The sequence below is a fragment of the Anolis sagrei genome, chromosome 5 (genome assembly GCF_037176765.1).
Source record: "Anolis sagrei isolate rAnoSag1 chromosome 5, rAnoSag1.mat, whole genome shotgun sequence".
Taxonomy (NCBI): domain Eukaryota; kingdom Metazoa; phylum Chordata; class Lepidosauria; order Squamata; family Dactyloidae; genus Anolis; species Anolis sagrei.
Genome location: NC_090025.1, coordinates 199,260,601 through 199,288,006, shown reverse-complemented (window position 1 = coordinate 199,288,006; position 27,406 = coordinate 199,260,601). Strand labels below are relative to the sequence as shown.

General features: G+C 48.1%; 1 protein-coding gene across 14 annotated transcripts in view; it reads right to left on the bottom strand.

Moving 5' to 3' along the window:
• Positions 1 to 27,406, bottom strand: part of SHANK3 (SH3 and multiple ankyrin repeat domains 3) — a 407,035-nt gene that overhangs the window by 45,117 nt on the left and 334,512 nt on the right. For 12 of the 14 annotated variants that reach the window (XR_010910064.1, XM_067469413.1, XM_067469415.1 and 9 more), the window contains 4 exons: positions 18,929 to 19,053; positions 9,678 to 9,813; positions 3,683 to 3,763; positions 448 to 471 (listed from right to left, as the gene is read on the bottom strand). Coding sequence is in view for 13 of the 14 variants with exons in the window: in XM_067469413.1 (XP_067325514.1) it covers positions 448 to 471; positions 3,683 to 3,763; positions 9,678 to 9,813; positions 18,929 to 19,053 (366 nt within the window). In the remaining variant the exon portion in view is untranslated. The remainder of the gene's footprint in view (positions 1 to 447; positions 472 to 3,682; positions 3,764 to 9,677; positions 9,814 to 18,928; positions 19,054 to 27,406) is intronic. The other 2 variants (XM_067469407.1, XM_067469409.1) reach the window with 2 other exon arrangements.

The following is a 27,406-nucleotide window of genomic DNA, read 5'->3' as shown; positions in this document are numbered from 1 at the left end:
GTGCTGCTTTGAAGGTGCCCAGAATCCTGTGGATGATTTACACCATATATTCAACCTTCTACATTAGCAGTTTTCATTTTTGCAGATTTTGAATTACTATGTTGGATGTCTCCCTTCAATGGGGCTAAAGCCTTCTTGTCTTGGGTGTGTCCTTGTTTACCTGGGGGAGAAAGCAGCCTTGGCCTCTCCCTTTACCAAACCAGCATAGGTATCCTCTGCCCGCAGGTCAGCGGGGTCTAGCTATAGTCCAAAGTGGCACTGAAGGTGGCCCCCACCGCCTTCTTTCATCCAAGGAAGGGGCCTCCAGCAGTGTGGCCAACTCATCCCTCCCTGGCCAGGACGTAGCGCATTGAGGCGGGGCGCCTTCCCGCCATGTTGGGGAAAGAGGGAGGGCAACCTGGGCCAAGGGAGGTGGGATGAGCCCTGATCCAGGGCGGGTGCACTCACCCCCTTTCCTCCTCCGCATCGAGGCTTGGAATCAAGAAACAAAGCACAAGACATGAGTGGCAGGTTGGCATGCGCCCCCCTCCGCCCCTCCAGGCCCCCACCCTTCCTTGGGAAGACCCCTCCCCTCTGGCCTTCCAAGAAGACACTGCTTTGGCTGCAAGCTCTTTCTTGGGAAAGGAGCAGTATGGTGGGAGAGGAGCAGCCCAAACGCACCCCTTTCCCCTTCCCTTGCATGCGCTGTGTTCATGCATCCTCATTCCTCATCTGCCAGGGCAGTGGGGAAATTGAGCTCTTCCTGGTGTCTGCCTGTGTCCTTTCCAAAACCTTCCACGACTTCTCCTATTTTCCTTGGGAAGGCTTACTGGTCTTTTTGGTGTTTCCAGCTTTAAAATGGGGGACTTGCAGCATTCTCCAGACAGCATCGTGGCAAACCATGGAGAGCTGTATTCCACATAAGTCACATTTCCAAACTCCGATGCAACTGACTTTCCCTCTCCACAGAGCAACTCCAAGGAGGAGGCTTCCCATTCAATCTAAGCCACGCTAAACCACTCCTCCTCTGACCAGGTTTCCCAACAATTTTGCAAACATGGATGCAACAGAGAGGGCAGTGCAATGGGTGCAGCATTTCCTGCCAGTGCCACCATCATTGTAAGTACACAGGTGCTCCACGTGAGCTTTTTGTTTCCCTGTGTGGGGTGTGTACTCCTGGCCCTTCAAAAAAACAACCCTTTCTGGCCAAGAGGCCCTTGGACAACTGTACAACTAGTTTTAGTGACTGAGGACTGGCACACAACCCTCTGAAGAAATGCCTTTGAGGGAATGCTTTGCCATCATCCTTCCCAGGCACTTCCTGGAAAGACTGAAAGGGCCTCCTTGGGAATGTCTACTTGAACAAGATCATTCACCAAGCTCCCCGCTAGCCTTTGGCCTGAGACTTCTCACCTTCTGGGGAAACATAATCTTAGCCCTTCTGAAGCCAGAAGCCAGTCCACATTCTCCCAGTGGCAGTCAAACAGGATTACCGTATATACTCATGTATACGTTGATCTCATGTATAAGTTGAGGGCACGTTTCAGGGCCAACTTTTTGGACATTTGGATATGATCGTGGATCAGTCAGGGGTCATTCTGTGGAGAAGGGAAAGCAGCAATGCCACTGCTAACACTTCTCCACCCAGGCATTTTAAAAAGGCTAAATAAATGCCAGTAATGGAGGCCACCATGTGACATTAGTGTTCAAGAGCTGGAGCAGGATTAAGTCAGGTCCAGGAGCTTTACCAGTTTTAAGTTGAGTATTTAACATTTGTATTTCCTGGATGGCCATCTGTCAGGGGTGCTTTGAATGCAATATTCCTGCTTCTTGGTAGGGGGTTGGATTGGATGGCCCATGAGGTCTCTTCCAACTCTATGATTCTATGATTCTTGAGACACAGGCAGCCACCGCGGAGCCTCCAAAAGCCTCATGAGAGAGGGACCAAACACCCAGGATTTTCCAAAACCTGTTCCCCAAAATATCTTTATATGGGATAGAAAAATAATCTTCCCACACAGGTGCAGGGATATTGTAGACTGCCAATCTGAATTCAAAAAGGACAGAAGCAGTGCCAAGGCAGAGAGAGACTTGGGGGGCTCGGTGCTTTCTTTAGTTTATCCTGGGATGGACTAGGCTCAAGTATTTCACCACTCTATAAAGAAGAGGATAATTTATTTTTTTGATAGGAGATAATGAGTCAGACAAGTCAGGTTTTTTGGGCTGATTTGATTAAAAATATCTGGAGTTATACATGAGTATATAGGGGTCCAACTTCACGGCCACCACTGCCAATTGCGGCCTCCCAAGTGTGGTTACAGAGTCCACACAGAGGCCTTCAAAGAAGTTTGCACCATGCAATCCTCCAATATCTTTGGAATCTATCACCCAAAGTACATCTATCCACTCATCATCTTGCTCCATTCCAAGACTGTCTTGAGATAGTCGCTCCCGCACCCTAACACCTAAAGATGACCTGTCCTCCATGGCTCACCAGGAAGCTCCAGATCCAGAGAAGGGGGTGCCCAAGAACATGCACAAAGGCCCTGGCGAGTGCTCACACATGCAAAAGTGCTGATGAAAAGGAGTGCCTGTTGCTGGAAAGATGAGGCAGGGTGGGCAGGAAAAGAAACACAGAGGTACCACATAACAAGGGCGATCTAAAATATTTGGATGAATATGGAGAACTGGAAGGGAGCCACTTGCCCAATGTCACAGACCCACCACAACACAGAACTCTGAGGACATGGAATGGATGAATGTACACAAGAAAAGATGGGAAGAGCAGAATCATTCGGGAATGCTGGAGTGCTCAGAAGGCCCAAGAATTCTCTGGGGATTCTCAGTAGGGCTCAATGGGGCTTTGTGGAGATGGTGAGCCCTGGGCAAACCCATGTGGGGCTACCAGTGGCCACTTCACATGAAGGCTGGAGTCCTAGCAATCTCTCACTGGAGGTTTCCCACACATCTGACAAGTCTGGTAAATGAGGCCCTGGCAAAAGATGGCTCAGTAGGGCTTTGTCCATAGAATATGACTTTCTATGGGGTGAGAGCTGAGATGCAAGCTCACGAAAGGTGGTTCTTATTTCAAATTAAAGACCAGTGCAGTGAAGGAGAGGTGTATCAGAGGGCATGGTCTGATGGCACCTGGTTCAACCGGCCTGCAGGACCAGGACTGAGGAATGCCTGGATGGAAGGCCACCTGAGAACCCAACGTGCTCTGCCTTGGATTCCATGATGGACAAAGTGAGTGAGATAATCCATATCAGGACCCTTCACAGAAGCTGTTTGGCCAGGGACCTCACACCCCTAATTGGGAATAGCAACTAGGGATCCAGATAGACACAGCACCTCTGCATGGGTCCTTCCAAGAGCACTTCAAGGAAAGAAGTGCTCAGGAGCCCATGCCTGGTGAAACCAACCCCCAGGTAAGCATGACACCCAGAAAGAGAAACGGGCACATGCAGGGGCTACAGCAAGGAGGAGAGGCAGCAGGTGAGGTGCCAAAGGGGGCTTAGGGAATGCAAAGTCATGGAGAGGTAGCCTTGAAGCTGCTTTCAAGGAAGCGGATGTGAGGGGGTGGATGCTTTTCCGGCACTTTCAGCCTCTGGTCCTCGTGTAATAATGGGGGGATGTTCGTCATGCCCATCCACCCACCAGATGCATGCCTCCGGACCCCGTGGCGCCATGCGCTGGGACTTACCCAATTCCTCCAACTCGGCGGTCATAGACTTGGAGCGCAAGGTGAGGGTGGTGCTGGGGGCCCTCTTGGGGGGCGGCGGGGCTGAAAGGAAGAGAGAAGGCATTTTGCACTTGCGGTCCAGCAGCTTGCGGGGCGCGGCCAGGTGGAGGTGCCACTTCTTCTCCACGGCCTGGATCTCCTCGTACTCGCGGGAGGAGGAGGAGTCGCACTGCTGGAGGATCTTGTTCAGGCTGCGCGTGGAGGCAAACTTCTTCATGGTCCGGAGGGAGGGGCAGGGGCAGGAGGAGGGGGCCGGTCAGGAGCGAGAGCTGGCCGAGGGACCCGGCGCCCCTCAAGGCAGGAGTCTGCCCAAGATGGCCTCCATGGGTTCCTCTAGCAAGGAGAGGCCTCCATCTCAACGGCCGCTCTCCCCGTTTCCCCCCGTACGTCCCTTTGGCTCCTAGGGCCCCGTTTCCATGGCGAGGGCCCCGTTTCCTTCCCGGCCTAGCTCTGCTCTGGTCCTGGCCAGAGTGGACGAGGCCTCTGGACGGTGCAGCCGAGGCGTGTCTCTGTCAAGTGGGCCAGGGCAAAGGCCGGGCCAGGCCAAGGGACTTCCTAGCCAGCCCAGCCCGCGGCGGTGCCCATGCCGGAGCAGCGAGACTCCATCTGCCATGGGTTTTGCAGGAGCGGATGGGGAGGCTGGCTCGTCACTTCTCTCCTCCGTAACAATGCGGGCTTCAACGCTGCTCCGCGTTACTATGGAAACCAGCGCTTCCAGCTCGCCTGCATCAGAGACCCCAAACAGGGGCGGATGGAGCGGAGGAGAGCACGATTCCCACACCCAGAAAAAGCAAGGGAGGAGAACGCAGGGGTGTGTGGTGGTGTCGCCTCGGAGCAAAGGCACAAGGACCTGGGCAGGGAGGAGGACACAGAGTGCCGGCAGAGGACCTTGCTCCTTGGTGGATCAAGCCCTCCGAGGATGGACAGCCACCCCACGTTTGCACCGTGGGGAAAGCACTAGATGATATCCGCTTGATTATTGAAGGCCGGGGCGTTGGCTGAAAAGGAAAGCGCTCTCGGTGCCGGCCGAGTCACTGAAGGAGACGCTTTGATGCCCGTCCGCTTGGCACAGAACAAGGCGTGCTTGGTGAAAGCAAGGCTCCGGCACTTTCCTCTTCGGTGGAGGCAACGTTGGAGCATCAACCTCTTTGCGCACGTGGACCGGTCTGTGAGATTCCGCCGGCTGATCCGCCTCTCACCCCAGGAGTGGATCCCAGGAGCAGGCGGCGGTGAGCAGGGCTGGCAGCACAATCCCGATCCTCCGTTGTCTGTCTTCTTGTGCCGCGATGAGATATTGGCAGCCCTGGGTTTCAGCACACGGGGTTGCCTCCCTTCTTCCTCTCCCCACCCATCTGCTGCCATTTGGGGGGCCCATGCTTTGGGTACCAGAGGAGGAGGAGGAGCGGGCTCTCAGAGCTCCCCCACCACTTCCTCCCCACGACATAGACCCACTCTGCTAAAAATACATGGCAGGCAGGCAGGCAGCATAGTCTGTCCTCCCCTTGGCTTCCTCTGCCGTGTGGGAGGGGAGCTGCCTCCGCTTCCCAGCTCCCTCCCAGATCGCCTCAGGCAACATTTCCTTGGCAGTGGAGCCTATGGAGGAAGGCACTATCCTTTGGGCTGGGAGGGTGGCCCAGTGGCAGGCATCTCTGGGTTGGCACCTTCCCTTTGGAAGGAGAGCCTGGAGTTTAGAGGGAAGGTGCGCTGATGAGGATGTTGGAAGGGCAAAGAGTCAGAGTTGGAAGAGACCCCCAGGGCCATCCAGTCCAACCCCCTTCTGCCTTGCAAGAATATGCATCCAAAGCACTTCTGGCAGAAAGGTGGCCAGCCAACTTCCATTTAAACCCTCCAGAGAAGGAGAAGACACCTTCCCTGGATATCCCACTAGCCAACAGCTCTGACCATCAGGAAGTTTTTCCCTAATGTTTTGGTGGAATCTCATCTCCTGCAACTCAAACCCATTCTTCCACCGTGCCCTAAGTCTCCAGAGCAGCAGAAGACCAGCTTGCCCCCTCCTCATCAAATATTGGCACACGCCTATGGAGTCCCTCCTCACCTTTCTCTTCCCTATTTAAAGAAGCAGCTTCCTCTGCTCCTCTTCCTTCTCCTGTCCTGCCACCATTCCTTCCCCAAATCCCACGTCTCTCCTGTACAGGACCTTCATCACAGACGGCAAGCCCTCCCTGGCTGACCCTTAACTCAAAGGTACAATGTGATGCAGCAGCAAAAAAAGCCAATGGGATGTTGTCCTGCATCAATAGGAGTCTAGTGTCTAGATCCAAGGAAGTCATGCTCCCCATCCTCTATTCCGCCTTGGTTAGACCACTTTACCTGGAATATTGTGTCCAATTCTGGGCAGCACAATTGAAGGGAGATGTTGACTCTAAGCTGGAATGTGTCCAGAGGAGGGCGATTAAAATGATCAAGGGTCTGGAGAACAAGCCCTATGAGGAGCGGCTTAAGGAGCTGGGCATGTTTAGCCTGAAGAAGAGAAGGCTGAGAGGAGACATGATGGCCATGTATAAATATATGAGTGGAAGCCACAGGGAACATCTTCCTTTCTGCTTCCCTGGAGACTAGGACACAATGGAGCAATGGCTTCAAACTACAAGAAAGGAGATTCCACCTGAACATGAGGAAGAGCTTCCTGACTGTGAGAGCCATTCAGCAGTGGAACTCTCTGCCCCAGAGTGTGGTGGAGGCTCCTTCTTTGGAAGCTTTTAAACAGAGGCTGAATGGCCATCTGTCAGGGGTGATTTGAATGCAATATTCCTGCTTCTTGGCAGAATGGGGTTGGACTGGATGGCCCATGAGGTCTCTTCCAACTCTTTGATTTTATGATTCTATGATTCATGGAATCCTACGATTTGGTTGTATTACAGTCTTCTGGCAAAGAACTTCAAGCATCTCTCCCTGAACTGTAAATCCCATGATGGCAGTTAAAATTGAATGGGAAGCTTTGGGGCAAGTGAAAGAACCACACGGGGTGACCCAGCATCGAGCACAGAGTTGCAGATGCTCAGAACCAGTTCCTTCCAGATTGCACCAAAAAGGACTAAACATCCAGGCCATTCACATGGCAGGAGAGAAACTTCAACCATCCACAATTCCTGCATACATTTGCAGAGAGGGAGAAGGCTGGGGCCGCTCTTTAACCCTAGGCCAGGGTTAGGAATTGTGGGAGTTGAAGTTCAAAACACCTGGAGAAGGGCCCAAGTCTGCCCATGGCTGTCCTAGGCCACCTGGAGAGGGGGTTATGGGAATTGGGGTCACTGTCGCTCAGCAGGGTTAGGATGAGCTCCTGCTGTCAGCCCTAGCTTCTGCCTACCTAGTAGTTCGAAAACATGTAACGTGAGTAGATCAATAGGTACCACCTCGGTGGGAAGGTAAGAGGCAGACATGCAGCCATGCAGGCAAACCAGGAGGGTCTATGGACAACATGGAAAAATGGAACAAGAGCACCTCCCCATGGCCAGAGTTGAGCATTACCCCCAAGTGCTGGAGGTGGAAAGGGAAACCTTTGCCTTTGTTTGAGTATTGTATGTCATTGTTTACTGTATAAAAGGCATTGAATCTTTTCCTATATATGTGTATACAGGAATGCACACTAAGTCCCCTTGGGGAGATAGAGTGGAATATAAATAACGTGCATTATTATTATTATTATTATTATTATTATTATTATTATTATTATTATTCTGAGTCCCCTTTGGGGAGATAGAGTGGAACATGAATAAAGTGCATTATTATTATTATTATTATTATTATTATTATTATTATTATTTATAGTCAAACTCCCCTGCTGGAGATGGCAGAATCCCTTCTTGCCAGGGCTGTGTGTGTGCCCCAGTCTCATCCGGCTAATGCCTGGAAGGCCTCCGCAGCCCACCTCTTCCCAGGGAACAGATGGCAGGGCAGACAGAGCCCTGGAAGCCTTCCTGGCTTCCGTCTCTCACCCGGAGCACAGCTGGTCCTGACTTCTCCCCGGAAGCCCTGTTTCCGTTGGAGGAGATGCTCCTCCTGTTGTGACAAAAGCTCCCGCAAAGCAGAACTCCTGCTTTGTGGGGTGGGCATCATTTTGGCCAATGAGGAGAACCAGGGTCCCCTACAAGGCTCTGGACCGACTTCCGGGGCCTCGGAGAGAGGGGGTGCCCGGAGAATCCTAAGGAGAAATACTTTTATTCATTCCATTTATATCCAGCCATTCTTCTGGTGCCACAGGACCCAAGGGAACCCTCAGCAAATCAAAAGCCATTGATGCCGTAATTTAAATAAATTATTCTGCGAATAATACAGAATTAAGACAGTTTTAGCAACCATTAATTAAGATGTTATTTTAGAAATTATAAAACCGCAGCATGGCCCCCTAAAAGCACTTTTCTGCCACAGTTAAGAAGCAAAAGACCTTTAAAGGAAAAGGATATTTGCCTGCTGGCAAAAAAGAAAGCAAAGCAGAGAACAAGCCCTATGAGGAGCGGCTTAAGGAGCAGGGCATGTTTAGCCTGAAGAAGAGAAGGCTGAGAGGAGATATGATAGCCATGTAGAAATATGTGAGAGGAAGCCACAGGGAGGAGGGAGCAGATCAAGGGTCTGGAGAACAAGCCCTATGAGGAGCGGCTTAAGGAGCGGAGCATGTTTAGCCTGAAGAAGAGAAGGCTGAGAGGAGATATGATAGCCATGTAGAAATATGTGACAGGAAGCCACAGGGAGGAGGAGGGAGCAAGATTGTTTTCTGCTTCCTTGGAGATTAGGACAAGGAACAATGGCTTCAAACTACAAGAAAGGAGATTCCACCTGAACACGAGGAAGAACTTCCTGTCTGTGAGAGCCGTTCAGCAGTGGAACTCTCTGCCCCGGTGGGAGTGTGGTGGAGGCTCCTTCTTTGGAAGCTTTTAAACAGAGGCTGGATGGCCATCTGTCGGGGTTGATTTGAATGCAATATTCCTGCTTCTTGGCAGAATGGGGTTGGACTGGATGGCCCAGGAGGTCTCTTCCAACACTTTGATTCTAGGATTATATGAAAACAGAGACCAAGCAGGCTTCTCGTGGGAAGGCGTTCCTCAACCTGGGAGAAGACCCTGCCTCACTTCCTCACCCAATGTAGCTGGGATGGGGCCAAGAGAGAGAGAGAGACCCACCCCATGAAAACCCCAAAAGCCAAGCAGTGTCATAACCCTTGATAGTCCAGGAAGACCAGGCACCTTCTTCATTTGGATCATAAAGGCCATTTAGCACTTGGACTCAACCAGGGCTCTTCTTCCGCCCATCACTTGTGGCTTGCTGCTTCTAGGGACAGGAGACCCAACCTGGTCCTGGTGCACCTCTGCCCATCAGTAAAGCAATATGACCCATCACATCCCATCTTGGACGCCTCAGCTTCTCCAGTGCTGCAGTTATCCAGAAACACTGGCAATCATTTAGGCCCTTCCAGCTGGAGCGACGCTCTTGCTCTTAGACGTCCACCTTCAAGCCTTGCGAGGTGCCAGTGTCCATTCTGTGCCTGCTGCTTCTGCTCTCAGGGCTGAAATGGGTCCGTTACGTCTTTGAAAGGCAGGCTGTGGGGTAGATAACTTATCTCATTTGCATTCTCTCCTGATCATACCAAGGTGGCTTCGGGGCACGACTCTTGGCAAGGCCGATGAGACACAATCTCAGATCTCTCCGTTCACTCCAGGCAGCCAAGGCACATTCGCATCTACCTCCATTTGTGAGATATGATGTCAAATAGGGTCAATTCAGGGACCACTGTGCAAAACCACGCTGGGCCCTGGAAACAGGGGCCAGGCAAAGATGGATGACATGAGGCAGTCCCAGAGCGGGAATGGGAACGAGGCACGGAGACTGAATTGCCGGACTTACAACTGGGCACTGATGTGGCCAGAGCTCTGCAGAGGAAGAGGGTCCGCGGGCACAATGGCTTGGAAAGAGGGGCACGGCAGAGCCACTCTCCACTCACCTTTCTTTCGAACGACGTCCTCCGACTCTGGCTTGCGGCTGACGGAGACCACTTTCATCACCAGGTGGTTTCCCCCCTGGCGGATGAGCGACACCACCTGCTTGTGGCCCACCTTGACCACGTTCACACCATTCACCTAGGAAGCAAAGGGAGGCACCATCAGCAGGAGGAGCAAAAGGGCAAAGAAGGAGGAAGGCACGTACGTTGTGGGTCACCATCTCTTGCTGTGCCCTATGGACTACAGTTGGCCCACTCATGCTCCAAATCCTGGTTCAAGACACAACTGAAAGGGCTGCCCATATTTTCCCAGTGACCAAAGAACAGTTAAGGAGAGACCGACTACTTGTCCAGAGGGCATGTCCCTTGCTCTTTGCCTTCTACTGGGGAAAGGCAGGCTCCTGACCTACCTCCCCAGGAAGGCCAAGGACCTTGCAAAACTACAACTCCCAAGATGCCCCCCATGGAGCCTTGGCAGTTCAGTGCAAGTCGAATGGCATTCGTTCTCCAGTGTAGAGGCATCCAGAGTCTACTGGCAGTCTTATATAGTGGACTTCATGGGCAAACTTTGGCCCTCCAGGTGTTTTGGACTTCAACTCCCACCATTCCTGGCCTCAGGCCCTTTCCTTTTCCCCCTCAGCCGCTTAAGCGGCTGAGGGGGAAAAGGAAGGGGCCTGAAGCCAGGAATGGTGGGAGATGAAGTCCAAAACACCTGGAGGGAAGACCAAAGTTTGCCCGTGCCTGAGCTATAGCAAAGCAATGAAGCCACAGCAAGCAAAACTCACAATAAAAGGATGCCAAAAGAATTGTAATTTAAGACCTCTGAAATGTGCTAAACCAACACAAAGCTGCCTTGTGTTAACCCGTCAAATCCTTTTAATATGCTTTGAGTCTGTTAAAAATAATCTCCCCCCGTTTAAAATGGCTTACAACGATTACCCTGCCTGCTGCTCCGAGATCCTATGACACGGAAGGCAGGGGGTGCAAATATTTAAATGCATGTAAATAAATAAACAAAGACACACTCAGGGCTGCAAAAAGAGGGACAGCGCTTTCCTAAGAATTGCTCTGCGAGTTACCTTTGCATTTTATAGAAGCTGTAGCCAAATAACTGATACTCAACGCGCTGCTCACTTCCAGCAGTAATACTATTGGTTTTACGAGTCCATAAAATGTATTGTAAATAGTGTGTATGATAACAGAATCCCCATAAACATGTAACTCTCCTCCCCAGAGGCTTTTGCTTCTTTTTCAGCTGTCTGAAAGCCACTTCATCCTTCATAAGAAGCACCAGAGATTTGCAAAAGGACAATTTATCCAAGCCTGCAAAGGGTTTCCATTCCTAGTTGGAAGGATGCCACTTTGGAGCGCAAGGATCACAACTGAGATCCTTCCACTTTGCCTCTCAATCCAACCCTCAAAACACTGATTCCTTGCACCCTTCAGATGAACACAACCGGACCTCAAAGTCCCCAAACAATGATGCTTTGTGCTGCAAACTGTGTTGTAACGTGCCCAACTTTGACTTGTGGACTTTTCTTGGCCAGATGCAATGCAGCAGCTAGAAAAGCCAATGCAGTTCTGGGCTGCATCAGCAGGTGCAAAGTGTCCAGGTTGAGAGAAGCAACAATACAGCTCTACAGTGGTCAAGCCACTCCCTTGCCTGGAATAATGAAAGCCCTTTGCCCAGTACTAGGCAACAAAAACCAGGAGGGACATTGGACGTTTGGAAGGTGTCCAGAGAAGGGCCACCACAAGGGTCAAAAGCCTAGAAGCCAAATTCTATAAAGTCTGGGTTAAAGAGCAGAGAAATGCTTAGCTTGAGGAAGAGAAGGGGACATGAGAGCCATGGGGGCCATGGTTAGTACAGCGGGTTAAACCACCAGCTACAGTAAACCTTGCCGACCAGAAGGTTGCCAGTTCAAGCACCCATCATCCGTCCTAGCTTCTGCTTATCTAACAGTTCGAAAACAGCAATGTGAGTAGATAAATAGGTCATGCTTTGGCAGGGAGGTAAAAGGTGCTCCTGAAGACATGCCAGCAATTTGATCAGGAAAGTGTCCATGGACAACAGGCCCCTTGGCATGGAAAAATGGAACAACAGCACCTCCAATGGCTGAGTTAAGCACAGCCTTGTCATATGTTCCATAGTTGATGGTGGTTGGTGGTGGTAGACTTGGCAGTTGGTGATGGAAGGGTTCATGTAAGTCTTGGTTCTAAAGGGCTGAGTAGTTTGTAAGTAACAGTTTACAGGTAAACGCAATTAAGGGTGGAGGCATGCAGGGGATAGGTTACAGCTGGGTGTTACTGAATTTAAGGAGCTAACCTTGGGAGAAAAATATTCTGTCACGTTGCCAGGGCTCTGCCTTATTTAGGTAGAGATGAACTACACTCCCAGTTCCATCAAATAGCCTTGGGATTGATCTTTGGGAGAAAAGTATTGCCATATTTTGGTGGTGGATGCTGCTGGTTTTTCCCCAGGTCTGTTGGATTTTTGGTATCCTGACCTGTCTCCTGTAATCTTGGAACCCTGGAACCTTTGGACTGGCTTTTGACTACGGTATAGACTCTTGATCCCTGGACTTTGTTTATTGAACTCTCGGCATTTGACCACTGGACTGGACCCTTTTGACTTCGGCATAGCTTTTGCTATCAGTTTTTGTTTATTCTGTGTCTGAGTGCTAGCTTTGTGTTTTATATTTTGGTCTATTAAAACAGCCAGCAAGTAAGTGCTGTTTTACTTAAACTGTTTGATAGAACTTGGAGTGTAGTTCATCTCTACCTAAATAAGGCAGAGCCCTGGCAACGTGACAGAATATTTTTCTCCCAAGGTTAGCTCCTTAAATCCAGTAACATGCAGCTGCAACCCATCTCCTGCACACCTCCACCCTTAATTGCTTTTACTTGTAAACTGTTACTTACAAACTACTCAGCCCTTAAGAACCAAGACTTACATTAACCCTTCCATCACTAACTGCCAGGTCTATAACCACCATCAACTATGGAACATATGACAAGCCTCCAGATGCTGGAGATGAAAAAGAAGGAAGTCTCCCTCTGTCTATTTACTGCCTGTCTTTCTTAATGGCATAATGGCATTGAAGTTTGCCATATATATATTCTGTAATCTGCTCTGAGTCCCCTCAGGGAGCTAGAGCAGAATATAAAGATGATAATGATTATGTCTGAATATCTGAAAGGATGCCATATTGAGGAGGAGGACAGCCTGAATGGCCAGTTGTTAGGAAGGTTTTGGTTGTGTCCTCTTGCATAGTAGAAGAGAGTTGGACTGGGTGGCCCTTAAGGTCTCTTCCAACTCTTCCATCAGATTTGTTTAGAGGAGGCTCATCACCTTTGCCTTTCCCTGGGGCTAAGAGAGTGTGCTTGCCCACAAGGGTCTCGTTGACTGAGCAGGGAGTCGAACCAGGTCCAACATTCAACTCGCTCTCCCTCCATGGATATAATACAAATCTCTGCATGGAAGCCATGCACTCCAGAGAGCCGGAAATGAAAGGAGAAGCCTTTGTCTGTGTATTTGTGTTTCACTGTAACAAGGCATTGAAACTGCCTGTGTCTGTTTATATGCTGTACTCCACTCAAGAGTCCCCTTGGAGAGAAGGGGGGAATATAACTGCTTTGGTTAGACCACACCTGGAATATTGTGTCCAATTCTGGGCACCACAATTGAAGAGAGATATTGACATGCTGGAATGTGTCCAGAGGAGGGCGACTCAAAGGATCATGGGTCTGGAGAACAAGCCCTATGAGGAGCGGCTTAAGGAGCTGGGCATGTTTAGCCTGAAGAAGAGAAGGCTGAGAGGAGATATGATGAGAGCCATGTATAAATATGTGAGAGGAAGCCACAGGGAGGAGGGAGCATGGAGACTAGGACACAATGGAACAATGGCTTCAAACTACAAGAGAGGAGATTCCATCTGAACATGAGGAAGAACTTCCTGACTGTGATAGCCGTTCAGCAGTGGAACTCTCTGCCCCAGAGTGTGGTGGAGGCCATCTGTCAGGGGTGATTTGAATGCAATATTCCTGCTTCTTGGCAGAATGGGGTTGAATTGGATGGCCCATGAGGTCTCGTCCAACTCTTTGATTCTATGATTCCATGATATAAATAATAATAATAATAATAATAATAATAATAATAATAATAATGGCGCTACCTAATACTCAACTCATTGCACTTGTGGATTGTACCTGTGTGCATCTGCACGCACATGAGTGAACTCTACTCCTACATCCCTGAACTAGTGAATACTATTGTCGTGCTTTCGACAAAGAAAAAAGGCCAACCACTTGCATGCAGGAATTTACTCATGCGCAAGATTCAGAGAATGACTTCACTTAAGAAGATAACAGGGGGGAATGGCCATCAGCATTCCTTAAACGAGCTCCACGAAATCCTCCTTTTGCTCTCAAGGACAAGGCACAGCAGGCCTCCCAGCCAATCTGGGATCTCTCCTTCGCCTGCCATTTCGATCACATCTCCCATCAGGGACAACGTGGCAGCCTCCTCCCGTCTTGCTGCCACAGCCTGAATGTTAATGCCACCCTTCTCTGTAATTACCAGAACTGAAGGATGTACAGAATTAGCTCTCGCTGCCCAAGATGTGCCTCTTATCTTGATGGCAGAGCGTGTTCTCCTCGTCGTTCGGGGCCTTTGTAGTGCCAGGCTGATAATGCCACCACTGATCCCGATGCTAAATCTCTAAAACAAGGGATGTCTCTGCTTGTATTACAGGCAAGAGCAGCATGGAGCAGATTCTGACATTGCCCTCTGCCCCAAATCAAAAAGCTCCTTCTGAAGAAGAGGAGGAGGAAATGGAAGAGGACCAGGACAATAAGAAATAATAGCGAAATGAATGCTGGACAAGGCTGAAGTCTTATCCATCCCTGCCATTGGTTCAAAGGCTGACCTACCAAATAATAATAATAATAATAATAATAATAATAATATAGATCTCGTTTGCTGTGACATACTGAGCTTTTGTGTCAGTAAAATACAATAATAATAATAATAATAATAATAATAATAATAATAATAATAATGTGGTCCCAGTGGTGATTGGCACACTGGGTACAGTGCCTCAAGACCTTGGCCTGCACTTAAACATAATCGGCGCTGACAAAATTACCATCTGTCAGCTGCAAAAGGCCACCTTACTGGGATCTGCATGCAGTATTCGCTGATACATCACACAGTCCTAGACACTTGGGAAGGGTCCGACGTGTGATCCAATACAACAGCCAGCAGAGTGATCTTGTTTGCTGTGGACTCATGTTGTGTTTCAAATAATGATGATGATGATGATGATGTAAATAATAGTTCATCATCATCATCAAGGCACAGTAAAAGTGGTCCCAGTGGTGATCGGCACACTGGGTGCAGTGCCTCAAGACCTTGGCCTGCACTTAAACACAATCGGTGCTGACAAAATTACCACCTGCCAGCTGCAAAAGGCCACCTTACTGGGATCTGCACGCAATATTTGCTGATACATCACACAGTCCTAGACATTTGGGAAGGGTCCGACGTGTGATCCAATACAACAGTCAGCAGAGAGTCTTCTGTGGACTCATCTTGTTGCGTTTCAAATAATTGTAATAGCTTATCATATGGAAAGCTCACCATCAGGACGGCACCAGAGAAAAGCAAAAAACCAAAGATTCAAGCAAGATTCGACACTTGCCAAATATTTGACGACTCAACCAATGCTGCAAGTTGCTCAGTGCTCATGGCTTCTTTATTTATAATCTTTGCATCTTCAGTTCGAAACAAGGCACCTTCCAGTTCCCTTGGCTTACAGTCTATGCACCTTTAGCTGATCATGTTAACTGAGACTTGTGGGGCCGGGCTTTAGCACAGCGGGTTAAACCACCAGCTGCAGAAAATCTTTCCGATCAAAAAGTCGACATTCAAGCCCAGGTTGGGGTGAGCTCCCAACCATCAGCCCAGCTTCTGCTCATCTAGCAGCTCGAAAACAGTAATGTGAGTAGATAACTAGTAGGGCTGGGCGGATTCGTTCGTTAATTTCGTAATTCGTTATTAATTCGTTATTTTTTTGATAACGAAGCGATATTGAACCATTCAGGAGCAACTAAAAAACGAAACGAATTTTTTTAATTCGTTTCATAATTGTTTCGTATTTGTTTCGAAATTGATTTGAAATCATTTTGTTATTATTTCCGCATGTCTGGTGCAAGTTTTATAGTCGTTGTTTGTTTTCTCAGTGAAAAAAAAATAAATTATCACACCAACAGTCAACAACAGAGGGAGAGGGAAGCTTCCTGTCCCATTTGGAGGTTTTTTTAGCGTATTGCGCGATCGCGCCCGCCATTAACGAATCGATTCGTAATTGTTTCGAAATCGATTCGTAATTGATTCGTAATTTACGAAATTTTGTAAATATCGAAAAAATTTTAAGGAAAATTTCGGAATTAATTTAAAAATCGAAACGCAAAACCCCCCTAAAAACGAATCGAGTTTAGAAACAAATTTTTCCGTGGTTGCCCAGCCCTAATAAATAGGTATTGCTTTGGCGGGGAGGTAATCAAAAGTGCCCTCGTGGACATGTTGGAGATTCGATCCGGCTATTTGATTGGGAGAGCGTCAAAAGACAACAAAAGCTCCTCAGCATGGAAAATGGCATGACAGCACCTCCCTGTGGCTAGAATCAAGCACAGCCTCCATATGCTGGAGATGGAAAAAGATGGGAAAGCCTTTACCTGTGTTTATGTATTGTCTGTCCTTGTTAACTGTATAATCAGCATTGAATATTTGCTGTATATGTGTACTGTAATCCACCCTGAGTCCCTTCGGGGAGATAGTGTGGAAAATAAAGTATATTATTGTTATTGTGAAAGCGCAAAGAACTGAACCTAGCGGTGCATCTACACTGGAGAATGAATGCAGTTTTACCCCACTTGGGCTTCCAACTTGGTTATGATTCTACTATGAGACGAAGCGGATTATTTAGTGTAACTTTGTAATTGTTATATTGTTAAGATGTTGTTGTAATTGCCTTTTTGTAAATTGCCTTTTTATATGTGTTGTACACCGCCATGAGTCGCCATAAAGGGCTGAGAATGGCGGTTAATAAATGCATCAAATAAATAAAATAAATAAATAAGTGCTGGGGATGAGTGCTACAGAACCCAGCCAGTTAAAAACAAAGCCTATATCTCCCGGGGCTTAACTTCCCTCTTCAGCAGAAAGACGTGATCTTTGCAACAAGGGAAATGCAAGCTTCCATCAGGCTCGGGGTGCCTTTGGTTTTGCAAAGGCGGAGGGAGAAGCGCTCTTGTCCTCCTGCGAGGGACGCTGCTGCCGCTGGTTAAATATTGATGCCTGACCTTCCCAGAAGCGCACAAACACACACGTGGGCAATAAAACATTGAAAGAAACAAATTAACACCCAGCCGTCCAAAGCAAAGCTTTCCTTGGGAAAAAAGCAACCCAATAAATAAAACAGCAAGATCTCCGAAGCCTTTGCAAATACAACTCAAGGTCCGGGAGCAGCTGAAACCTAAACCTAAACTTTGTTTACCCTTCTCTATGCTATTCAATGCCAATATATATATTTGGCTGGAGTTACACTATTTTATCGAGAGCAATGTCCAATCTTGATAAAACAGCGAAGAGTAGAGACATCCCACTGGCAACGAAGTTCCGCGTAGTTAAAGCAATGGTATTCCCCATAGTCACCTACGGATGTGACCAAAAGGAAGGCTGAGCGAAGGAAGAGAGACACTTTTGAACTGTGGAGCTGGAGGAAAGTTCTGAGAGTGCCTTGGACCCGGAGAAGATCCAACCAGTCCATCCTTCAGGAAATAAAGCCTGACTGCTCATTGGGGGAGAATAATAGAGGCCAAGATGAAGTCCTTTGGCCACCTCATGAGAAGAAAGGAAAGCTTAGAGAAGAGAATGATGCTGGGGAAAATGGTAGGAAAATGGAAGAGGGGCCGACCAAGGGCAAGATGGATGGATGGTCTCCAGAACTTTGATCCTTTGAGTCTCCCTCTTCTTCTGGACCACTTTCCAGCTTAGAGTTCATATCCCTTTTGCATTGCTTTGCCCAGAATTGGACACAGTGTGATTCCAGGGAAAGAGGTCTGACCAAAGCAGAAAAAGAGGTACTATGACTCCTTCCTTCGATCTGGAACCTCGACTCTTTTGGATGCAGCCCAGAATCCCATTAGCTTTTTGAGCTGCTGCATCACACTCTTGGCTCATGTTCAGCTTGTTATCCACGAAGACCAAGAATCTTTCTCACATGTCACACTGTTGTGGAGTGAGGTGTCACCCATCCTGTTTCTTTGCATTTCATTGTTTTCTGCCTAAGTGTCGTATCTTAGATTTCCCCTTGTTGAAACACTTTCTGTTTGTTTTGGCCCATCAGCTCTCTCATCTGTTGAGGTCATTTGGAATTCTGATCCTGTCCTCTGGAGTATTTGCTCTCCCTCCCAATTTGGTGTCTTTTAGTTTAAGAGTCCTCAACTGTAGGGGAGGAGAGCAAGGTCCAATCTCAATAAAAGAGTGAAGAGTAGAGACATCACACTGGCAACGAAGATCTGCATAGTCAAAACAACGGTATTCCCTGTAGTCACCTACGGATGTGAGAGCTGGACCTCAGGGAAGGCTGAGTGAAGGAAGGGAGACCCTTTAGAACTGTGGTGTTGGAGGAAAGTCCAGAGAGTGCCTTGGACCGCAAGAAGATCCAACCAGTCCATCCTTCAGGAAAGAAAGCCCGGCTGCTCATTGGAGGGAAGGAGATGAGAGGCCAAGTCCTTTGGCTACATCGTGAGGAGACAGGAAAGCTTAGACAAGGATGCTGGGGAAAAATGGAAGGAAAAAGGAAGAGGGGCCAACCAAGGGCAAGATGGATGGATGGTATCCTTGAAGTGACTGGCTTGACCTTGAAGGAGCTGGGGGTGGTGACGGCCAACAGGCAGGTCTGGTGTGGGATGGTCCATGAGGTTACGAGGTTACTACTGAATGAATGAACAACAACAACAAGCTTAAGAGTCAACATCCCTCTTAAATTGCTTTGACCAGAAGAGGACACAGGGTTATTATTCCAGGGAAAGAAGTCTAACCAAAGCCGAATAGAGCGGCACCAGGACTTCCCTCAATCTGGACACGAGACTGCTTTGGATGCAGCTCAGAATCCATCATACTCTTGGCTCAGGTTCAGCTTGAAGCAAGGTTCCCCCAGAGAGGGAGAGATGGGGGGGATGCTCACCTCGATCAGGAAGTCTCCGGTGCGCAGCCCTGCCCTCCACGCCACGCCCTCCACGTCCACGGATTCCAGGTACTGCAGCGCCGGGAAGGCAGGCGTCGGGGTGAACTCCTCGATCGGGGTCTCCGCTGCGGAAAGGAAGGGGATCTGGGTCAGAAAGCAAAGCATGGACAAGGAACATGGAAACAGTGCATGCAAAGAACCATGGAATCAGGGACTCATCACAGAGAAAGGGACCACAAGGACCATCCAGACTGACTCCTTTCTTTCTGCCATTCAGGGAAACACATTCAAAGCACTCCCAACAGGTGGCTGTCCAGTCTGTGCTTCAAAACCTCCAGAGGACAAGTGTCCTACATTAGAGTTGGAAGAGACCCCCCAAAGGCCACCCAGTCCCATCCCTTCAGCCAATAAGGGACACACAATCCAAGCCCTCCCAACAAATGGCCATCCAGCCTCCAGAAGCAGAGCTCACCCTACTTCCAGGAAGAAGCAGATTCCCATGTCAAATAAACTTCTACCATCAGGAAGTTCTTCCTCATGTTTGGGTGGAATCACTTCCCTGCAGTTTGAACCCATGCACTCATGTTCCCCAAAGGGAATAATAGATAGACTGATCAATCAATCAATAGAGGGAACAGGTGTGGTGAGGAATGCAGCCCTTCCAGCTCTCTCTGGCTCCCAAGGAGCAAATGCTGATCCCTTGCCTTCCATTGTGAACCTTCCACTCCGATGCAGGCGAAGAAGGCTCTGATAAAATGTGCAACATGAATGTGACACCAGGCACATAACACACAGAGAAAGACGGCAGCGGGTCTCAAAAGTGGACAAGGAACCCAGCCAGAGCGAGATGGCTTCCTACTAAAAGGGAGGGAGAAGGGAAAGAAGCTCGCCAAAGGAATGAAAACAGAGAGCAAGCAAAGGAAGGAGAGATGTGCCTCCATACATACACCTTAGTCTGTTTCATTGCACCACAAGCAGGGAGAGGACCAGGAAGGCCTTGGATGGAGGATTTTGGGAGCAGAAAGAAGGGAAGGAAGGAAGGAAGGAAGGAAGGAAGGAAGGAAGGAAGGAGGAGGAGAAGGAAGGGAGAGAGGAAGAATGAAAGAAGTAGGGAGGAAAGGAAGAAGGGAGGAAGAATAGAAGGGAGGGAAGGAAGAAAAGTAGGGAAGGAAGGAGGGCAAGGAGAAGGAACAAAAGGATGGATAAAAGAAGGGAAGGAACAAAAGGGAGGAAAGAAGGAGGGCAATGAAGGAAAGAGAGGGAAGAGAAGGAAGGGAGGAAGGAAGAATAAAAGAAGGGAAGGAAGGAAGCGAAGGTGGGAGCAAAGAAGGAGGGAAGGAGGAGAGCAATGAAGGAAAGAGAGAAGGGAGGAAGAATAAAAGAAGGGAGGGAAGAATGGGTGGGAGGGCAATGTGGAATGTAAGGAAAACTATAGGGAGGGGAGAAAGAAAAAGTGGGAGGAAAGAAGGCAGGAGGGCAAGGAAGGAGGAAGGGGAGATCCTCTGGCATTTCTGGCAGAACTGTGTGCAGATTTTCTTGATATTTCCAACCTTGACTAGAGCTGCCATCCTTTCTTTCCAAAAGGCCAGGCCCTCTTGAAGGGCCCCTGCCTCCATGCTCTGGACCACAGACCTTCTTCTGTTGCCAAGAGGCCCACTCCTGCCTATTCTTCCCTCTTTAAATCCACAATCCGTTGCCTCCACCTGCTTTGGGCAAGAAATATCCCCTCTTGCCACAGGAGGGAGTGCGCACACCACAAGAAGGACGAGCAAGAAGCCTTGGGAGAAGACAGGAGGATGGCCAAAGAAAGGGATGGACTTCATGCAAGGACAGTTTGGAGCTATCTCTTGCCACATCCCCCTCTAAATGTATATGTTGGAACTATCTGTTGGCAGCACATATAGGCAAAGGACGCCTCTGGGTGGACACTGCCCTAAAAGTGAGCTGCAAAAAGCAAAGGGGGATTGCAAGGATGCACAGTAAGCTTTTCTGCATTACACACAGCGACACAGACACGCATATTCTTGCAAATAGGTGTTTTCTTGCAAACAGGTGGATTCCAGTCCTAGTTATTTATTTCTCTTTTGTTTTAAAAGGAAAGCTTTATAATATATTCCAAAGAGAAGAAGATTTATGGAGGGACCCTTTAAGGAACAAAAGCTCTTCAACTGAGCTTATCTTACTCTGATAAAGGTTTTGGGACTAGCACAAAGGATGCGTCTACACTGCAGAATGATTCCATAACAGTAATCCACAAAAGTTAAAGAGGGGTCAAACTGCATTCATTCCAAAGTGTAGATGTACCCAAAAGACCAAGCCGATTCTGGATCTGCCCAAACCAGCGGAATCAAAGTTGCTGAGTGTTTGATTTTCATAGAATCCTAGAATCAAAGAGTTAGAAAAGACCACTAGGGCCATCCAGTCCAACCCCATTCTGCCAAGAAGCAGGAATATTGCATTCAAAGCACCCCTGACAGATGGCCATCCAGCCTCTGTTTAAAAGCTTCCAGAGAAGGAGCCTCAACCACACTCCAGGGCAGAGCGTTCCACTGCTGAACGGCTCTTGCAGTCAGGCAGTTCTTCCTCATGTTCAGGTGGAATCTCCTTTCTTTCCTGTTGTCTGAGGCCATTGCTCCATTGCGTCCTCGTCTCCAGGGAAGCAGAAAACAAGCTTGCTCCCTCCTCCTCCCTGTGTCTTCCTCTCACATATTTATACATGGCCTTCATCATGTCTCCTCTCAGCCTTCTCTTCTTCAGGCTAAACATGCCCATTTCTTTAAGTTGCTCCTCATAGGGCTTGTTCTCCAGACCCTTGATCATTTTAGTTGCCCTCCTCTAGACACATTCCAGCTTGTCAATATCTCTCTTGAATTGTGGTGCCCAAAATTGGACACAATATTCCAGGTAAAGTGGTGCTGGCGCAATACTGAACAGGGCTCCCCTCCCTTTATTGATTCTAGGAGTCTATGATTCTATATAAATGCAGATTCAAACTGCATTATATAGCAATGTGGATCCACTCTGAGCCAGAGCAGTTAAAGTAGGGTCAAAGTGCCTTAATTCTACAGTGTAGATGCCGCGCCCTGAATGAGGTGCGCTTCACCAAGAAGGTGATGTAGAACACTGGCCTAGACTTCGTTATGTTTTTAATTAAGTGCAGTTTTTAATTAATTTCATACTTCACTTCCCATGCATTTAATGTCAAGTGCTGCACCGAAAAACACCAGCCACGCTGTTCAAGGGCACGGCCTTATTAGCCCGTGGAAGCATTAAGAAGAGTCAAAGGACGAGCTGAGAAAAAAGAGATTTCTAGCACCAGCTTCCAGTTTTAGTCCAGGAAAGCTCATGCTAGGGATCCCTTTTTCTCAATGAGTCTCAGAGATGCAGCAGAACTCTTCTATGCCCTTTCATTAATAGTTTAGCTGTTTAAATTCAAGAAAGACAGGTGGGGAAGTCAAAGATATCAATTCAAACTACTTAGGAAATTAATATTCAGGATCAAATCTGTATGGGTCAGGATGGCAACAATTATATTTGTAGCCCAGCTATATTAAGATGATTATGATTATGATTATGATTATTATGGGAGCGTGCTTGTTCCATCACTGTTTAACATTTACACAAATGATCGGCCACTGCCAGAAGGGACAGAGAATTTCATCTACGCTGACGATCGTGCCATCACCGCCCAAGCAGGGAGCTTTGAAATGGCTGAACAGAAGTTCTCTGAAGCTTTGGGTGCCTTTACTGCCTATTACAGCTTGTACCATTAATGCTTAACATTGACCCAAATGACCAGCCAGTGCCAGAAGGGACAGAGAGTTTCATCTATGCTGACGATCGTGCCATCACCGCCCAAGCAGGGAGCTTTGAAAGGGTTGAACAGAAGTTTTCTGAAGCTTTAGGTGCTCTTACTGCCTAATTACAGGGAAAACCAGCTGATCCCTAACCCATCTAAAACACAGACATGTGCTTTTCACCTTAAGAACAGACAAGCATCTCGAGCTCTGAGGATGATTACCTGGGAAGGAATCCCACTGGAGCATTGCAGTGCACCCACATACCTGGGAGTCACCCTGGACCATGCTCTGATTTACAAGAAGCACTGCCTGAATATCAAGCAAAAAGTGGGTGCTAGAAATGACATCATAGGAAAGCTGACTGGCACAACCTGGGGATCACAACCAGACACAGTGAAGACATCTGCCCTTGCACTATGCTCCTCTGCTGCTGAGTACGCATGCCCAGAGTGGAACACATCTCAACACGCTAAAACAGTGGATGTGGCTCTTAATGAGACATGCCGCATTATCATGGCATGTCTGTGCCCTGCACGACTGGAGAAATTACACTGTTTAGTCGGTATTGCACCACCTGACATCCGCCGGGAAGTAGCAGCCAATAGTGAAAGGACCAAGGCAGAGACATCTCCAGCTCATCCCCTGTTCGGGTATCAGGCAGCACTCCAACACTACTCTGCTGCTGAGTATGCATGTCCAGAGTGGAACACATCTCACAACACTAAAACAGTGGATGTGGCTCTTAAGGAGACATGCCGCATTATTACAGGATGTCTATGTCCTACTCTGCGGGAAGAATTATACTGTTTAGCCGATATTGCACCATGTGATCGCTGCTGGGAAGTAGCAGCCAGCAATGAAAGGAGCAATGCAGTGACATCTCCAGCCCATCCCCTGTTTGGATATCAGCTAGCATGCCAATGACTTATATCAAGAAACATTTAAGATCGACAGAGATACTTGCAAGAACAGCTCAGCAAGCAAGAGTCCAAAAGTGGCAGGCTCAAACCCAGAAGCTCAATCAGTGGCTGAGACTAGATGAGAAGCTCCTTCCTGGGCACACAGAAGACTGGGCAACTTGGAAGGTGCTGAACAGACTGCGCTCTGGCATCATGAGATACAGAGCCAACCTGAGGAAATGGGGCCACAAAGTGGAATCCACAACATGTGAGTGTGGAGAAGAGCAAACCACAGACTGCCTATTACAATGCAGCGTGAGCCCTGCCACAAAAACAATGGAGGGCCTTCTTACAGCCACACCAGAGGCGCTTCAAGTGGCCAGCTACTGCTCAAAGGACATTTAGTAGAATGCCAATTTTTAATTTTGTTTGTGGTTTTTCTATATATTATAACTGTATTCCCAATCCGCTTCTGACATGATAAATAAATAAATAAAAAATATTCTTCCTCCACATTTATCTCTTGGCACATACCCTGTTTTCCCCTACTCCGGAAATAATCCTTAGCATGACTTTTCAGGGTTTTTGAGGAGGCGCAAAATCTAAGCCCAAATTGCAGTTCACTAAAAAGTCAATTTGGAAAAAACAAGCCCTACCCTGAAAATAAGTCCTAGTGTGACTTTTCAGGGTTTTTGAGAAGGTGCAAAATATAATCCCTCCTTCAAAAACAAGCCCTCATAGAATCCTAGAATCAAAGAGTTGGAAGAGACCTCGTGGGCCATAATCCAGTCCAACCCCATTCTGCCAGGAAGCAGGAATATTGCATTCAAATCACCCTTGACAGATGGCCATCCAGCCTCTGTTTAAAAGCTTCCAAAGAAGGAGCCTCCACCACACTCCGGGGCAGAGAGTTCCACTGCTGAACGGCTCTCACAGTCAGGAAGTTCTTCCTCATGTTCAGGTGGAATCTCCTCTCTTGTAGTTTGAAGCCATTGTTCCATTGCATCCTAGTCTCCAAGGAAGCAGAAAACAAGCTTGCTCCCTCCCTCCTCCCTGTGGCTTCCTCTCACATATTTATACATGGCCCTCATCATGTCTCCTCTCAGCCTTCTCTTCTTCAAGCTAAACATGCACAGCTCCTTAAGCCACTCCTCATACGGCTTTTTCTCCAGACCCTTGATCATTTGAGTCGCTCTCCTCTGGACACATTCCAGCTTGTCCATATCTCTCTTGAATTGTGGGGCCCAGAATTGGACACAGTGTGATTCCAGGTGTGGTCTAACCAAAGCAGAATAGAGCATGGGGAGCATGACTTCCCTGGACCTAGATACTAGGCTCCTCTTGATGCAGGCCAACATCCCATTGGCTTCTTTTGCCACCACATCACGTTGTTGGCTCATGTTTAACTTGTTGTCCACGAGGACTCCAAGATCTTTTTCACACGTACTGCTCTCGAGCCAGGCATTGTCCCCCATTCTGTATCTTTGCATTTCATTTTTCCTGCCAAAGTGGAGTATCTTGCATTTGTCCCTGTTGAACTTCATTTTGTTAGTTTTGGCCCATCCTCTCTCTAATCTGTCAAGATAGTTTTGAATCCTGCTCCTGTCCTCTGAAGTCTTGGCTATCCCTCCCAATTTGGTGTCATCTGCAAACTTGATGATCCTGCCTTCTAGCCCTTCATCTCAGTCATGAATGAAGATCCTGAGCAGGACCGGGCCCAGGACGGAACCCTGCTGATGGCACTCCACTCATCACTTCTTTCCAGGATGAAGAGGAGGAAGCCTTGGGGAGAATCACCCCATGGGTTCGTCCATTTAACCAATTCCAGATCCACCTCACCGTAGTTTTGCCTCGCCCTCGTTGCAGTTTATTAGAAAGCCAATTTGGAAAAACAAAACATCCATCTGAAAATAAGCCCCAGCACATCTTTTGGAGCCCAAACTAATATATATGGTCTTATTTTGGGGGGAACAGGGCTGCTCCGCCTGCATCGAATCCTCTTTGCCTTTCCTCCTCTCCCAAATCCTCTCTCACAGCTCTTCTCACCCGAATCATTTCCGGCTCTTATGTCACCGCCAAAGTTTGCAGTTGCGTCTTAGTCATGAGCCCGTACTAAAAATGAACCGCTCACACCACCACCATGATGTGACAGCTAATACCATACTGACTCAAGTCTCATGCACACCTCAATTTGCAAAACCCTGAAATTAAAAGAAAGTATTTGCGGCCGAATGTGGTGTGCAAAAAGCATCAGAAATGCACACTCTTTGTCATTTGGCCCAAAATGGTGCTGCCGGCTTAGAATTCCTCCTTTAAAAACAAAAGTGTTAAAAGACACCAATGGAAAAGTAAACCTTGGGGTGCCTTTCTGCTGCAGGATGAATCCCCTTTAATTGCCTTGGTTCAATGCTATGGAACTTACAAGGTCTTGAGCCTCCTCCGCCCAAGAATGCTGATGTCGCACCAAACTACAAATCCTAGCATTGTATAGCATTGAGCCGTTGACCACTGAATTAGAGATGAAGAAGCTTCCTCTTTGGTTTGGCTCATAGAATCCTAGAATCCTAGAGTTGGAAGAGACCTCCTGGGCCATCATCCAGTCCAACCCCATTCTGCCAAAAAGCAGGAATATTGCATTCAAAGCACCCCTGACAGATGGCCACCCAGCCTTAAAAGCTTCCAAAGAAAGAGCCTCCACCACACTCCGGGGCAGAGAGTTCCACTGCTGATCGGGGAAGGGATGTGATGAATATACAATATGTGGATTCAATGTTGTCTGAAAGGTGTATGACTGGGGCCTATAGAGGCGAAAGTTGCCATCCCAAGGTTGAGGCCTGGAAAACTACATCGAGAAAAGAACAGGTGGAACTATAATGAAAAGTTGCTGAACTGCTGACATTGTTGATCAGAGACAAATGATTCACTCTGTGGTGGAAAACAACATGTTTACATTACCAAAGACAGTTACTCTTTTAAAGGACGCAAACACAATGCTCCTTAAGAAGGAAAACCAACATCAGTTAAGGAAGAAAAGCCAACATCTGTCCAGGAACTGATGGAGTCAGGATGTGTAAGCTGGAAAACACCTGCCATTCATTTACAACTTGGAGAACCACATCAACAGAAAGACTGTTATCCAAGAGACACTTTACTATTCCAAAATTGTGGCAGACAGCAGAGTCCGGTCCACCTACCATATTCTCAAAGGGACAAAGATGATGTAGAATCTGGCCTAATTTGGGTCTCTTTCCCAGGAGAAGGAAGGAAAGATGGTAATGTATGCATGATGAGGAAGTGAATGTTTATATATGTGAATGTCGAGTAGAAATGTAATATCCCCTTGTTTGTGTACCCAATGTAGCTAGAGCAGACATGGGCAAACTTTCTAACTTGGGGGTTGGAGCGGGTGGGGCAAGCTGGGAGGAAGGGGTTTTTTCCCCAAGCCCCTTCCCTGCCCTTTTCTTTCCTCCCCTTCCTCTTCTTTTTCAGAGGCCAAAAGTGAAGGAAAGATGGGAAAGTATTGTCGAAGGCTTTCATGGCCGGAATCACTGGGTTGTTGTAGGTTTTTTCGGGCTATATGGCCATGGTCTAGAGGCATTCTCTCCTGACGTTTCGCCTGCATCTATGGCAAGCATCCTCAGAGGTAGTGAGGTCTGTTGGAACTAGGAAAAAGGGTTTATATGTCTGCTGGAGCTAGGTGTGAATGTTTCAACTGACCACCTTGATTGGCATATAATGGCCTGACAATGCCTGGAGCAAACTTTTGTTCAGAGGTGATT